The sequence below is a fragment of the Mchenga conophoros genome, linkage group LG23, assembly GCF_057382185.1.
Source record: "Mchenga conophoros isolate Kocher_MC1m ecotype Shallow Benthic linkage group LG23, M_conophoros_male_GT1.1, whole genome shotgun sequence".
NCBI lineage: Eukaryota > Metazoa > Chordata > Actinopteri > Cichliformes > Cichlidae > Mchenga > Mchenga conophoros.
In genome coordinates this window covers 12,954,970-12,970,286 of record NC_140547.1, presented here as the reverse complement: position 1 = coordinate 12,970,286, position 15,317 = coordinate 12,954,970, and the positions used below count along the sequence as shown (strand labels likewise).

General features: G+C 42.0%; 1 protein-coding gene across 2 annotated transcripts in view; it reads left to right on the top strand.

Annotated features, from left to right (window-relative positions):
- The first annotated feature begins 270 nt into the window (after positions 1–270).
- The window catches only part of gabrg3 (gamma-aminobutyric acid type A receptor subunit gamma3), a 91,475-nt gene continuing 76,428 nt past the window's right edge, over positions 271–15,317 (top strand). Inside the window, exons 1-3 of one of the 2 annotated variants that reach the window (XM_085263980.1) lie at positions 271–381; positions 515–648; positions 860–1,005. In XM_085263980.1, the coding sequence (XP_085120106.1) occupies positions 596–648; positions 860–1,005 (199 nt within the window). In that variant the 5' untranslated portion in view covers positions 271–381; positions 515–595. Of the gene's footprint in view, positions 649–859; positions 1,006–15,317 lie in introns of both variants that reach the window. The other variant, XM_085263981.1, reaches the window with a different exon arrangement.

Below are 15,317 nucleotides of genomic sequence, written 5' to 3'. Positions count from 1 at the left end.
GTTCTGTCAGAGTTTTTGGCACCATTTAAATTTTAAAAATCCACTAAAATAAGAAACTTTAGTTCCTGCCATAAAAATAACCATATCTATGCACACAGACGCTCCTGCCTTGCATACAAATAATCTATACTGTATTCACAAAGGGATGCGTTCTTTTGGCACTTTGTACGGATAATTAGAAAGAAAGCAAAACACCACTAAAGAGAACAGGTGTAACAGCTCTAATAAGATCTGTAAAGTAGCCCCTACAGTGGAGTGACGCAGGTTTGGCCACGGAGGAGTTTTTGGTGGACCAGGGGCTTTTAGAGGGACGCATTCAGTGTGCGCACCTGCGTAAAGCACAAGCAGCGTCCGCTATCCAGGAATTGCAACCCTGTACAGGTGAGACCAGCTGCTCCTCCGTCTATACGAGGAGGCACTCCCACGAGGAAGGATCTATTTCACAACAATGAATGACATTTCTGCTGGATTACAAACTACGAAGGGCTGCTCTTACGTTTTCTCCCCTGAGCAGCAGTGACCGTCGCGTCCAGACACCGACACCTTGCGCACCGTCCTCTCACACATCTCTACTTGTTGTCCTCCTGCGACAAACATGACATCCCCGCTACTGGCTTATATCCTACTTCTTTCAGCCCTTCATACCTGGTAAGTGGCGCCCTTTGGTCGCGTGATGCGTTTTGGTGATGCTTTAAATGCTCAGGAAACTTTGTGGCTGGCTCTCAAGTTTGCGTGAAGGACTCAGTGACACTAACGATGTCTTTGCGTGCATGCACTCTGCAGACTGCGCTGCATGTTTTAAGTCAGTGTCATTGCTCCTGCTGTTTCCAGCCACCTTCTTTTATTTGTGTCCCTGTAGCTCTCTAACAATCGAGTCCGAGGAGGACTACGAGGATGTCACTGTGAACCAGATGCTGGCTCCTAAATCCCAGCAAACCGACGCCACGGAAATACTCAATAATTTACTGAAAGAATATGACAAGAAACTGCGACCGGATATTGGAGGTAAGGGTTACTTCTGTCTAGGGTTGCCAACTCCCTGAAAAATAAATAAGGGACACCTCGTGGCCAGGGCCGGGCGACCCAGTTGTCTTCACCCTTCCCAGTGTGGTGAATTTTCTAGCTCTTTTTTTGTGTGAAATTGTTTTTTTTAACCCTTTGACTTGAATTTGATTTAAGTAGATGTGTATTCTTTGTGATATGAACACATGTGAAACAAATGATCATTTAGCCATTTATTTTTAGCTCAAAATGACAACATTAACAGAGTAAAACAGGTCTCTTTCTTAAACAGAAGCCTGTCATGCTTAACTTTTGAGAATATAAGTAAATCTTTCTTTAAAAGCACTCTGTCCTGCTTAACTTAAAATAATAGAAAACAATAGAAAGAAAAATATTCTTGTAACAGTGCACATTTAGTGCATTTAGTACAATTGGCTTCAGCTGAGGTATTATTTCAGCTTTTCTAATGCTAATCAGCTGCTCCCGTTTGAAAACCCGCTTGTTCCCATGATTACGCATCTTAACTCATCATCATTATTCATCTATGTATTACTTTTATGTATTAGTCATCAATTTGTTGTAATCATCTATCCTTGCAGTTGTTTATTACACAAAATAAATTATATTATCACACTTCTGGCCACATAGCGCTGATATTCACTGCACATGCCCATATTAACTTTTTCCAGCCAGGTGTTTTCCTTTTCCCATTCTTCCCTTTCTCTGAGGGGGAACAAACATTGCTGCTCTAACGCTGGGCTTACACTGTGCGATTTTTGGCCCATTTTGAGCCGATTTTTTTGAGTGATCGGACCGATTTTGGCCTTCATCGTGCGTCGTGTAGTATACGTGGGGTAACGAGAAGTGATTAACACCTCACGACCAGCTCCCGATCATCAATCGCTCGTGAGCCGCTCACACTGCTCGCGCGCAAACACGTAAACGCCGTGAAAAAGACGGAGCAGCACGGCTGTGCAGCGTGTGATCTGGACACAAGCGATGGAGGCACAACTTGTAGAACTTTGAAAAGCTCATCCGAGCCTTTTCGATGTGGCCTCACAAAATTATCACGACCACAACAACCGTGAAAATAGTTGGATCTACATCGCTGCTAAATCACAGCTGCCTGATCATGTTTTTCATTAGCAATTTAGCAAAGTTGATGGTGGTGGTGTGTCTGTGTGAGTGAGAGACAGAGAGAGCGAGCGACAGATTTTCTGTTATAACCTTAATTTTATGGACGCACAGTGTGAGCACTCAGGTCGCATCAGAGCATCGGGCGGTATAGTGTGAGACCTGCATCGTGACCTACCAACTGCGAGTCAATCGTGCAGTTTGAGCAGGAGCTGAATAACGCGACTGAAAAAATCGCACAGTGTCTGCCCAGCTTTAGGTGTACTGTCGTCCGAGACTTGCACCGCAGTGACGGCGTTTGTTCCCCTGTTGGCCATGCTTCTTGTTGTGGTCATCTGTTGTCTTCCGGTATTTTCTCCGTAAGCGACCTTTCCTCGACCAATGAGATGAGCGGTAATCTGAATTGTCATACTCGAATTGTCATAAGTGTGCTGTCAGCTCATTGGTCACAAAGCAGGAGAGGGGCTGGGAATTATGTTTTCAAACAAAGCGTTAATTCCATTAACATTTATAGACTACTTTTGATTCTCACTGTATTACGGGACAAAGTGCGTCCCTTATTATCTCAATACGGGACGTGTACTTTTGTTTCTAAATACGGGACGATTCCGTATTTTAAGGGACGGTTGGCAACCCTACTTCTGTCCCAATTTCTCAGCTAACTAATCACAGAATTTGAATGCAAAGCAGCTTTCTCCTTATAGCAACACCTGTGTGAAACCTGGGGATGCTATTAGTTCTAGAATCAGATAAATGTAATGTTTAATTCAGAACCTACATAACACTGTACGCACGAACTGTGTACTAAAACCTTTAAGTGTCAATATTAGCTAAAGCCTTCCCAGGTTTGTCGCCACTGCTAACACTGAGCCCAAAAAGTCTGTTCCGAACATTTTACAAGCTTAAATGTTCTTGTACAAATGTACATAAAATACCTTTTTATTAGTCTTTTTTTTAAGGTTTGCATTAATGAAAGATGCCCTCTCTGAAGACTCCATAAAACTGTCCAGCCGTTATAATGAAACAGCAATACTAAGTAAACCAAAACTTTTAAAAGGACTAAAAGTATTGACATTTTAAAATGTGAACTTACTATCAGCTATTTAAACACTACAATCTTCAGACATCCACACATGAAGCACAGGGGATAGGTGATTTCCTCCATCTCTCTTTGGCTGATAGAGGTGTTGGAGTAGCACTTTATAAAGTCTAACTTCAATAGCAGTGACAATGCCAGGGAATTTCTGAATATTGTAGAATTTATTTGTTCCTACAGCAGATGTGATTGTGCGGTGTTATTCCAGGATGTCAGGACCATTCTGCAGGAAAGTCTTTGACGGTCAGCTCTCCTTGGTCTTCTTTGGGTTTTTTGTGGTTGTTGAAAAGCTTTGAGGTGTTTGACTTCATCACCCTGTTGACTCGTTCATTACAAAAATCCAAACTTGAGGGTGGGACATGTCTCTGAAGAATGGAGTGCTGCTTCTCCATGGTCAGAGTGGCATTGATTCAGTGCACGTGTCCAGAATATTCCCACCCTCTATGGGTTTCATATAATGTGGTAACATCTCCTTATAGACACTCTTCTGTTGCTACCACTATCATCAAGATATTATTAATATTGTTTTTCTTGCTATTCGCTGTGAAGTGCTCCCTTAGTCTACTCTTGTGGTCATAACTTTAAAGCAATGAATTTAGGGACATTCTTTCTTATTAGATGACACTATTTCATGCATTTAATGGGCAGGTAAAGTTTTTTTAGTGGTTTTACTTTCTGACCCACGATCACAAAGGGTCAAGGTGTAACTCATCAGCATGTACTCATGAATATAAATTACATCTGAAGGTGGAAACTTTGAGTGGAGGAGAGAGATATGTAATTCCCTGACTCATTTTCTCCTGGATAAAGTGAATGTGTTTGTCAACTCTGAAGACTCTGAAGAGGCTCTGCTTCTGTTCTTGTTCAGGGTTTGCAAAGTGGCCTCTGGTGGCAGGCTGCTGCCATATGGTAATGTAGTTAGAATCAATGCATAACAAAGAGGGGCTTCTTAGAACACACTTCTGTGAGTTGTTGCTCGTTAGGTATTAACTTAAAAATGGACAACTTTCATCTTTGCAAAAAGAACAAGCAAGACATGGTTGAGCTGGAGGTCAGTCGTTAACCATCTGACAAAGCCGAGTTGCTTTGCGAGCAGCAGCAGCAGGCGACATCCAGTTGACACCTAACAGCCTGTTGTGTTTAACAGCAGGCGTCGCCTCAGATGTGACCAAGATTCAGCTCGTGATCACGATTTCTTCTTTGCTGATGGAGGGTGTTTGCATTTGTAGCCTTGATGTAGATGGCACCTTGCTAACAAAACCTGTCCACAAATATCTAACTAGTGCTGGCAGGCCTGGGATCGGTAGTCTTGGTAAAATCATACTTTTATTAAAGGTGCTGCAGTTGCTATAGATGTGCGTAACAGTGCATCAGATGACTTTTTATAATGTGAATTTGTTTTGTTTTTTGCAATGATAGCCGACAGATAATGACACTGGATTCTTACTTTGGGACATGTAGGCATTTCATGCTAATATCAGCACTTTACCATCATCACATAATCATCACCAGCTGCTGTAATAAATCATACACCCAGTGACGAGAGTTAGTTGAGTGCTTGCGACTCATGAAGTGTGTGTGTGTGTGTGTGTGTATGTATGTATGTATGTATGTATGTATGTATGTATGTATGTATATATATATATATATATATATATATATATATATATATATATATATATATATATATATATATATATATATTTATTTATTAGGGGTGCAACGATATTCGTATCGATATTGAACCGTTCGATACAGTGCTTTCGGTTCGGTACGCATATGTATCGAACAATACAATTTTTTTTTCAATTTTTTTTTCAATTTTTTTTTTTTTTTTTTTTTTGTGGCCAAGAAAGATGCCAAGAGGATTTATTTTAAGTGGATCATCATATTGGTCCATTTGATTGACCTTTATTATAATTATGAATTTATTTTATTTTCAGTTGCAAACGGGACAGACATGACTGTGGGATAGGACAGGGGGAAAGAATGAAAGAAAGAGGGGGAGAGAAAGAAAGAAAGAAAACCAAAGGGGAGAAAAAAAAAAGAATGTTATGTATTTAGTAAAATCAGTTTATAGTTTGTGGCACTACTTTCTGTTATTGAGTGTAGAACACAAAGTGTGGTGTATGCGCGCATGGATATGCCTGCGCCTTGTTTTCCTTAGACTGGTTATTAAAGTAAATTCCTACGACTAAAGAAGGCGTCGTTACTTACCAGTTAAGTTATAAGAGAACATAACAGACTGGCGACGAGGATTAAAACGGATCCCTGATGTGCATTGGACGACAGAGAGGGGGAAATCCTTGTGAAAGTGGCCAAAAAGACACGAAAAACGGTTAGGGCCAAAACAACTAACCCTCCGTGTGGATGCTAGCTCACCTGCCTGGCTAAAGAGAGGACGTGAGTAACATCAATTATTTTAAGTGAAGGACGCTTATAAAAATACCGAAAAATGTCAGGAGGCGTTGGACAAATGGACGTTTTCGATAATGGCACAGAGGATTGGACAACATACGTAGAGAGAGTTGAACAGTATTGTCGAGCTAATAAAGTAGAGGACGAGAGGAAAGTTGCTGTGTTACTGAGTGTGATGGGAGCGAAAACATACAACTTGTTGCGCAGCCTCATCACACCGATCAAACCAGCTGACAAAAGTTTCAAGGAGATCACAGAAGTGCTCCAAAAACATTTCCAACCGAAGCCACTGGTTATAGCCGAACGTTTCCGATTTCATAAACGAAATCAACTAAAGAATGAGTCCACATCGGAGTACATCGCGGAACTCCGGCGGCTGTCGGAACACTGTCAGTTCGGGGAGGGGCTGTCAGATGCGCTGAGAGACCGTTTCGTCTGCGGCATGAACAATGAAGGCACACAGAAACGACTTCTCACAGAGGATAACCTCACTTTGCACCGTGCATTAGAGATAGCAATATCGATGGAGACAGCAGCAAAAGATGCCGGAGAGCTTCAGGGAAAAGGCACGGAGCCGTGTTCTGTAAACAAAATATATCCGCAGCGCAATAACAAATTACCGATGTGCTTCAGATGCGGCAAGAAGTCACATGACGCTGCTAATTGCTGGTTTAAAGAGAAAGAATGCCTGCAATGTAACAAAAAGGGGCATATACAGAAAATGTGTAAATCAAAGCAGTATGATTAAAAAGAAAAACAAAATGTGGAAAAGAGACAGAAAGCTGCATGAAGTAAACGAGTCAGAGCCAACTGATTCTGAGGAGGATTTGGCATGCCTGGAACTGTACACAATGCAAGAGAAAGATAACGATGCAATATGGCTCACACCTAAAATACAAGGGATTGAGTTACAGATGGAACTGGACACCGGGTCTGCTCTCTCACTGATTTCATATGAAGATTATAGAAGCAAATTCCCCAATCTGAAACTGAAGCACACCTCGGTGAAACTGAAAACGTACACAGGTGAAAGAATAACTCCTCTGGGAAAACTAAAAGTGAAAGTGGAATATGAGAAAAAGAAATGCAACCTGGAACTTTATGTTCTGAAAAATGGAGGTGTGCCATTATTTGGGCGTGACTGGTTGAAACACATCCGCCTCAACTGGAAAGAAATAAAGTCAATGAGACTGAAACGAGGCCTGAGTGCAAATTCTGTAGATGAAAGACTGAAACAGATCCTTAATAACCATGCCCAGGTGTTCAAAGATGGAATCGGCACCCTGAAAAATATTAAAGCACAGATCATACTAGAGGACAATGCAAAACCAAGATTCCACAAGGCACGCCCTGTACCTTATGCTCTACGCCCTAAAGTTGAAGCAGAGCTTCAACGCTTGGAAGAGCAAGGAATACTCACCAAGGTGGAATGGTCAGATTGGGCTACACCAATAGTATCAGTAAGCAAGAAAGCAAGTGACAGTGTGCGGATCTGTGGTGATTTTAAGGTTTCAGTGAACCCAGTTCTCCGCATAGATCAATACCCACTTCCACGGATAGAAGACATATTCACAGCAGTAGCAGGTGGCAAACACTTTTCAAAAATTGACCTTGCCCAGGCTTATCTCCAGATGGAAGTAGAAGAGACATCCAGAAAATATCTGGTAATAAACACTCACAAAGGCCTATATCAGTACAACAGACTGGTATTTGGTATTGCCAGTGCCCCAGCAGTATGGCAACGTGCCATGGATCAGGTCCTACAAGACATTCCAGGAACACAGTGTTTTCTGGATGACATAATCGTCACTGGTGTTGATGAGGAGACTCATCTGGCTAACCTAACAGCAGTCCTGGCCAGGCTAGAAAAATATGGACTGAGAGCAAACAAAAACAAATGTGAGTTCTTTAAGGATGCCATTGAGTATTGTGGACACAAGATCGACAGACATGGGCTCCACAAAACCAAGGACAAAGTTGAAGCAGTCCTGAAGGCACCAGAACCTAAAAATGTGAGTCAGCTGCGCTCTTTCTTGGGCTTAATTAATTATTACCACAAGTTTCTACCAAACCTTTCAACAGTTCTGCACCCGCTGAACTCTCTGCTGCAACAAAATGTCAAATGGAAATGGACAAAAAAACTGTGAAGAGGCATTTAATGGCGCTAAGCAGCTCATTACATCAGAGGAGGTTCTGACACACTTTGACTCCAATCTACCACTTCGCCTCGCCTGTGATGCCTCACCATATGGCATTGGTGCTGTGCTATCTCACAAAATGCCTGATGGATCGGAACGCCCAGTTGCCTTTGCTTCAAGGTCCCTAAATGCAGCCGAACGCAACTATGCGCAGATAGACAGAGAAGCACTCAGTCTAGTGTGGGGCGTGAAGAAGTTTAATCAGTATTTATATGGACGACACTTCACCCTGATCACAGACCACCGACCGCTGGTGTCCATCTTTAACCCTCAGAAAGGTATTCCAACCATGGCTGCGGCACGCTTGCAGCGATGGGCCTTGTTCCTAGGTGCACACACCTACACCATTGAGTTCAAAGGGACAAAGTTACATGGAAATGCAGATGGACTTTCACGTCTTCCACACATGCAACCCACTGAAGAACTGACTGATCCAGCTACTGTGTTTCACGTTACACAAATGGAACCCCTACCTGTCATAAGTGCTCAGGTGAAAAGGGAAACGAGCCGAGACACAATCTTGTCCAAAGTATACGATTTTACTGTGAATGGTTGGCCGTCCTGCACTGACACTCAGTTCTCTGCGTACTCCACCCGCAAAGACCAACTATCCGTTTGCCAAGGATGTGTTATGTGGGGAACTCGTGTCATCCTGCCACCCAAACTACGTACAACGGTACTGGACTCACTGCACATTGGACATTTAGGTGTGGTTAAGATGAAATCTCTTGCTAGAAGCTATGTTTGGTGGCCAGGCCTTGACTGTGAAATAGAGAACATGGCAAAATCCTGCACTGGTTGTCAGCAGACGCTGCGTCAACCTCAAACAGCACCTGTACACGCGTGGGAGTGGCCATCCGCTCCATGGCAACGCATCCATATAGACTATGCTGGCCCATTTATGGACCAAATGTTCCTAGTTGTGGTTGATGCTCACTCAAAATGGCCAGAAATCTTCCCCGTAAAGCAAGCAACAGCTGCCAGCACGATCAATAGCCTTCGGTCACTGTTTGCACGCACAGGTCTGCCACAACAGCTCGTAAGTGACAATGGTCGTCAGTTTACTGGGGAGGAGTTCCAGTGTTTCCTTCGGAGTAACGGCATACGACATATCACTTCAGCTCCCCATCATCCTGCAACAAATGGACAAGCCGAACGGTTCATTCAGTCCTTCAAGCGGTCAATGAAAGCCAGTCGCACAGAGGGGAAGCCGCTACAACAGAAAATAGACAATTTCTTACTGGCTTACAGGAACGCCACCCATGCAACAACTGGACACACACCTGCAATGCTCTTCATGGGACGAAATCTGAGATCACGTCTAGATTTGCTGAAACCAGACATTCGCAAGAATGTCCAAGACAAACAGTCTTCCATGGTGGACGCAACAAGAAACAAAACTAGATTCTTCAATGCCGGACAAAAAGTTCTCGCCAGGGACTACAGAGACTCAAGTCAGAAATGGCAGCCTGGCACGATCCTGTCACGGACCGGACCACTGACATATACTGTAGATGTTGGAGCCAACTTAGTCTGGCGTAGACATGTTGATCAGATTGTAGATGCGGAAAGCCACATGGTTCCACAGCCACCTGAGAGCACATCTACACACCAAGATTCAGAAGAGTTTGCCCTCGCTCCACCACCTGAGGTTCAGGATTTACGTGAAGCTACCGATGCTCACACACCTGAACTTACCACACAGAGCACTATGGAGTCTGACCAAATAGGCAGACGGTACCCTGAGAGAAATCGCAGAGCACCTCAGAGACTGAACTTATAGGTTTCACGTTAATTCTGTAGGAAAGCAGTTCAAATGTTTAAGAGGAAACAACCTACCTACATGTTGTAAATCACTGAGTAGGTGTCATATTTCAGTTCAAGTTAAATTATTGGTTTACAACATTATCTGAAATATTTTGATTGTTTGGTACCTATTGTGTTCATCAAGGTTGGATGGGAGGAACTGTTATGTATTTAGTAAAATCAGTTTATAGTTTGTGGCACTACTTTCTGTTATTGAGTGTAGAACACAAAGTGTGGTGTATGCGCGCATGGATATGTCTGCGCCTTGTTTTCCTTAGACTGGTTATTAAAGTAAATTCCTACGACTAAAGAAGGCGTCGTTACTTACCAGTTAAGTTATAAGAGAACATAACAAAGAACAATACAAAATTTGTAATTTATTTTATCAACTTTCCTTCTGACGATGCTGTCTGTGTTGAGCGCTCAGTGAATCTGCATTTGACTACTCCGCCTAGGCTCAAGAGTGCAGCCTAGGCGGAGTAGTCGAACGCAGATTCACTGAGCGCTCAACACAGACAGCATGGTCAGAAGGAAGAGCGCAGGGCAAGCTAGCGAGACAGAAGTGGACCTCCCCACCCTCATTCAGATCTGGCGTTTGGAATTATTTTGGTTTTCATGTGACGTATGACCCTGAAGGTAAGCGAGTCATGGACTAAAGTAAAACAGTATGTTGGATGTGCCATGCAATGCTCAATTACATGGGTGGGAGCTAGTGTGTTAGCGCAGTTAGCTCGTTAACGTGTTGGCCGTCTAGCCCCTCTGTATAGGGTAGCTCGTTAACGGAGATTTGCCATGTTGTGGCGTTAAGGTTATTTCAACGAGATTAACCTGAAAGCACTAGTGGGAACACAACGAATATGACTGCACATTTACACCGACATCATCCTAGTGCAAAGACAAAAACAACAAGCATGCATGCTACAAACTTTAGCCGAGTCATTTAGACAGCTGTTAGCACAGGATTCTCCTTATGGAGACCTGATATGTTTAATATGCTGCTGAGAATATAGCCCAGAAGAAGCGGATAGTATAGCTTTTATTTTGGAAAGAGACATTTCTCTGTAATAAACTCTCTTTTCCAAAGATGAGTGATTCCTCAATCAGATACAGGGCTCGCAATATCGCCAGCCCGACGTCCCGGGGCTATCTCTGCCCTGCCTGTCGGGCTATTGTAGGAAGGAAAAATATATGTCAATGCTTTTGCATTCTTTCAGAAATGTAGCTGGGTAATTATGTCATTGGCATCGGTGAGCCACTGTCAATATGTGACATATTGAAATCGTGTTTGAATTTGCGCTTGTTTTTTTGCTTTCACTTTGCAATCGCGCGAACTGTGTATAGAGAGCGACAGCACTGATCTGTGAGTGATGATAATTTGTGCACCAATTCCTCTGACATCGTCTTATTAATCGTTAGCTTACTATGCAAACATGACAAGTGAAATCTCCCGCAGCTTAAACATGTGAGAGGTTGATCGCGCAGAGAATCGCTGAGCTTATGTGAGTGCGGCAGGATATATATTTCACTACGATGACCTGGATGACTGAGAACCTTCACAGACAGATATATATTTTAGTTCTGCTGAGCCAAATAAGACAGGTCAGGGTGAAGAAGTGACAGCCAAAGAAAAGCTTACCACAAAACGGAGAAGTTATGACAAATCAGACTATAAGGCAAAAAGAAAGTGCAGCTTTATGGTTTCATGGACAAAAGAATTTCTGTGGCTGCAATATGACGAGCTAAAAAACAACACGCACAAGGGTTAGGGTTAAATTTAAAAACTGTACTTTTGTGTTAAAATATATATTTATAATTTTAATAAATGACAAATTAAAAAGGCATGAACATTTTTTTTTGTATCGAAAAAATATCGAACCGTGACACCAAAGTATCGAACCGAACCGTGAATTTTGTGTATCGTTGCACCCCTAATATATGTGTGTGTGTGTGTGTGTGTGTGTGTGTGTGTGTACACATATATATGTCCTGATATGCAGAGGCAAAGAGTTTAGGAGCAGTCACCGCAAATGCCCGGTCTCCTCTGTGTTTTAATCTGGACCTTGGGACAACTAGTAGCATTTGGTCCGCAGAGCTCAAAGATCTTGCAGGAGTATACCAGGTTAGAAGACCAGAAACATATGTAGGAGCTAGTCCATGCAGCGTCTTAAAAACAAGTGTTAAAATCAATTCGAAAACTGTTTGGCAAATCAAATCAAATCACTTTTATTGTCACATCACATGTGCAGGTACATTGGTGCAGCACATGTGAGTGAAATTCTTGTGTGCGAGCTTCACAAGCAACAGAGTTGTGTAAAATACAATAATGTAAACAAGCAAAATACAAGAATGGCTACATCTGAAACTAATAAATATATGTACAATATATAATAGTATATGCATTTCTGGATGTGTATACTAAATATTTTTGTGTGTGTGTGTGTGTGTGTGTGTGTGTGTACACATATTTTACAAGTTAAATAGAGTAAACAATGAATAGAATTGTTTGAGGATGCTCTCAATGGCACAGTGATAGAAGGTCCTGAGGATGCGGGGGCTCATGCCGAGTCTTTTCAGTCTCCTGAGAAAGAAGAGGCGCTGCTGCGCCTTCTTCACTGTTTTGTTTGTGTATACTGACCACGTAAGATCCTCAGCCAGGTGTACGCCAAGGAACCGGAAGCTGCTCACTCTCTCCACAGCAGCGCCGCTGATGGTGATGGGGGTGTGTACTTCTCTGCACCTCCGGAAGTCCACTATCAACTCCTTTGTCTTTGTGACGTTGAGGGTGAGATGGTTGTCTTGACACCAGTGGGTCAGGCCGCTGACCACCTCCCTGTAAGCTGTCTCATCACCGTTGGTGATAAGACCCACCACTGTAGTGTCGTCCGCAAACTTCACAATGATGTTGGAGCTGTTAGTGGCTTTGCAGTCGTAGGTGTAGAGTGAGATAGGTAGGATTTAAACCATTCCAAAACAATTCATTTAATTCCGACACATAGTTGCAGCTAAAAGATAAGAATCCCATGATCTATTGTTTGTTGTTTAAAATGTCAGAATCTCCTGAGTCAGTAAAAGTTAAAAGATCAGTTTCAGCACTGTGGTGCATTTTAAAACCAGACTAGAATACTTCACCAATGTCATATTTATCTAAGAAGGCCTGGAGCTGCCAAACCTACAATTTTCTCCAGAACTTTTGAAAAAAGGGCACTTTAGAGATTGGTCTGTAATTTGATAAAACTGTTGAGTCCAGATTCTGCTTTTTAAGGATAGGTTCCACAACAGCATGTTTAAAGTCGGAGGGAACGGAGCCTGACTGAAGACTATTGACAATGGAAAGTAAGCATGAACCAACAGTGTCAAAAAACTTGTGCAAGTTCTTTCAAATGCAAGCTGTAAGCTCCGGAGCTAAAAGCCAAAAGATGGCAAAACCACCTAAACATGTTATCAGCCTGCTACAAAAGTGTCTGCTAGGCTTCACCTGAGTTTTTGGAGTCACTCAACAGGAGCTGTCCTCCATTGTTCAAGCATTTTTGATGCAATTATATGGCGATGGCTGCTGCGTCGTTCATTGTATTAACCGACCATCTGAGAAGTCTGTGCTGCAGTTTTGATGAGTGAAATTTTAGGATTTTATTTGGATGCTTCAAGATGAACTGCTGAGTCCAGAACCAATAGATGACATCACAGTGGCTATATTCAAGCTTTTTATACACCCAATAGCGAAACTCTTCTCATTTCCAAATGTAGATCTACTGATCAAGATTAATCATTCATTTGGGGAGAACTGCATTAAGAGATAAATTAGTGTTCTCAAAGCATGCAAACTGGCCCAAGTTTTCTCTTTAACCTAATTGGGAAGTCTTAACTCATTCACTGCCATTGACGTCTATAGACGTCAATTGAAAAACTTACGTTGACTGTAGGTGGATCCTTCAGCATCTCTTTGAGATTCTTCAGTCACTGCTTTAGCAAACAGGATTTTTACAACCTGAATCTTGTATAATATCTCTGTTACTATGGATACCAAGTAGTGCAAGCTCCGTTGTTCCTGTCTGGGAAAAAATAAAGGGCACAAAAGAAAGAAATGTGATTGGTACGCTAGGTGTTACTCAGTGGCACGTATAGATGACCTCACACATGCTCTGGAAAAGCCCTTTCAATGCATTCCTGAGAGAGATGATCCCGTTCTTACATCCTTAGTGCCACTTTATTAGAGTTACTTTCTCAATGTTTCACTCCAGCAAATAACCCTGAACTCTCACTTTCCTCAGTTGATAGAACAAACCTAAAGTTTACTATGTAATCTGCTCATCCTGTGGTCAATTTCAGTTTTTTAAACTGTTTTTCTTGGTGTTTTAAATCCTCTCCTGACTGTTGTGATTCATACAAACAAGGGATCGGTTAGATTTTCCATCAGCATACGGCATAACGATGGCCTTTGTCAGAGCTACATAAATACCGCTTGTTCTAGAGTTATCCAGTGCTCAGCTGGATGCTTACTTTTAATCCAAACATTAATGTCATGTAAATTTGTTTTCTCTTGCTATTACTCATGTGCTTTCACTGCAGTTTAATCTATCTAAGCTTCCTGAAGCTTCAAGAATAACATATTGGAGAGGATAAATAATGTGCAATTTCCCTGTAGCTCGGTAATCTATTTTTCATTATAACCTGGTAACATCTAACAGTAATATAACTGAGTTTCCCTGGAAACCACAATAACAATAACAAAAAAAAAATCTCAAACAGGTCCATTTAGTAGCTTATTTGTGTGCTTTCAGTAATGTTACTTAATTCCTTAGAGCAGTTAGGGCTCAGGTCCAGATCCAGTCCAGATATATGTAGATATGGGAGGTGATAGCAGTGAAGCCATTAGACTCTGAAGCAGATATAAGTCCTGGTGACTGTGGACGCCATCTGAGTTCAGTGAACTCACTGTCATGCGATGGACACGGTCAGCAGCAATGCTCACAGCTGTTTTTCCAATCTTCTGTTGTCCAGGTTTGATGAGTTACATCAACAAAAGAGATTTGTTTTAAAAGCGACCTGTTCTGCTAATTTCCTGCTTCGTTTATTCCATGACTTTATCAGAGTAAAATGGCCTGTATTTATATAGCGCTTTACTAGTCCCTAAGGACCCCAAAGCGCTTTACATATCCAGTCACCCACCCATTCACACACTGGTGATGGCAAGCTACATTGTAGCCACAGCCACCCTGGGGCGCACTGACAGAGGCGAGGCTGCCGGACACTGGCGCCACCAGGCCCTCTGACTAGGGCAGGGCGATATGGCAAAAAATATTTATCACGATATAGATTTGAAAATTTGCGATAACGATATAACTGACGATATAATTGACGCAAAACAAAATACAACTCTACAACTTTTTTAGTGGAAAAAAACCCCATCAATTTGTTTTTGTTTAAACAAGCAGCTGTTTATTTTAACGTGCATTACAGCCACACAAAATTCAACAGTGGTTATCCTGTTATATACATGGTTATCCATAATCATGTATATCCACAAAACTTAAGAGGTGCTTTGTAACAAAAGTGCAGTGTGCAAAATCAATAAGTCAAATAATAATATTGCACAAACTCTTGAGTAAAAACAAAACAAACAAAAAACAGATAAATTATGCTACTGCTCCTGGAAGTTTTTCTAC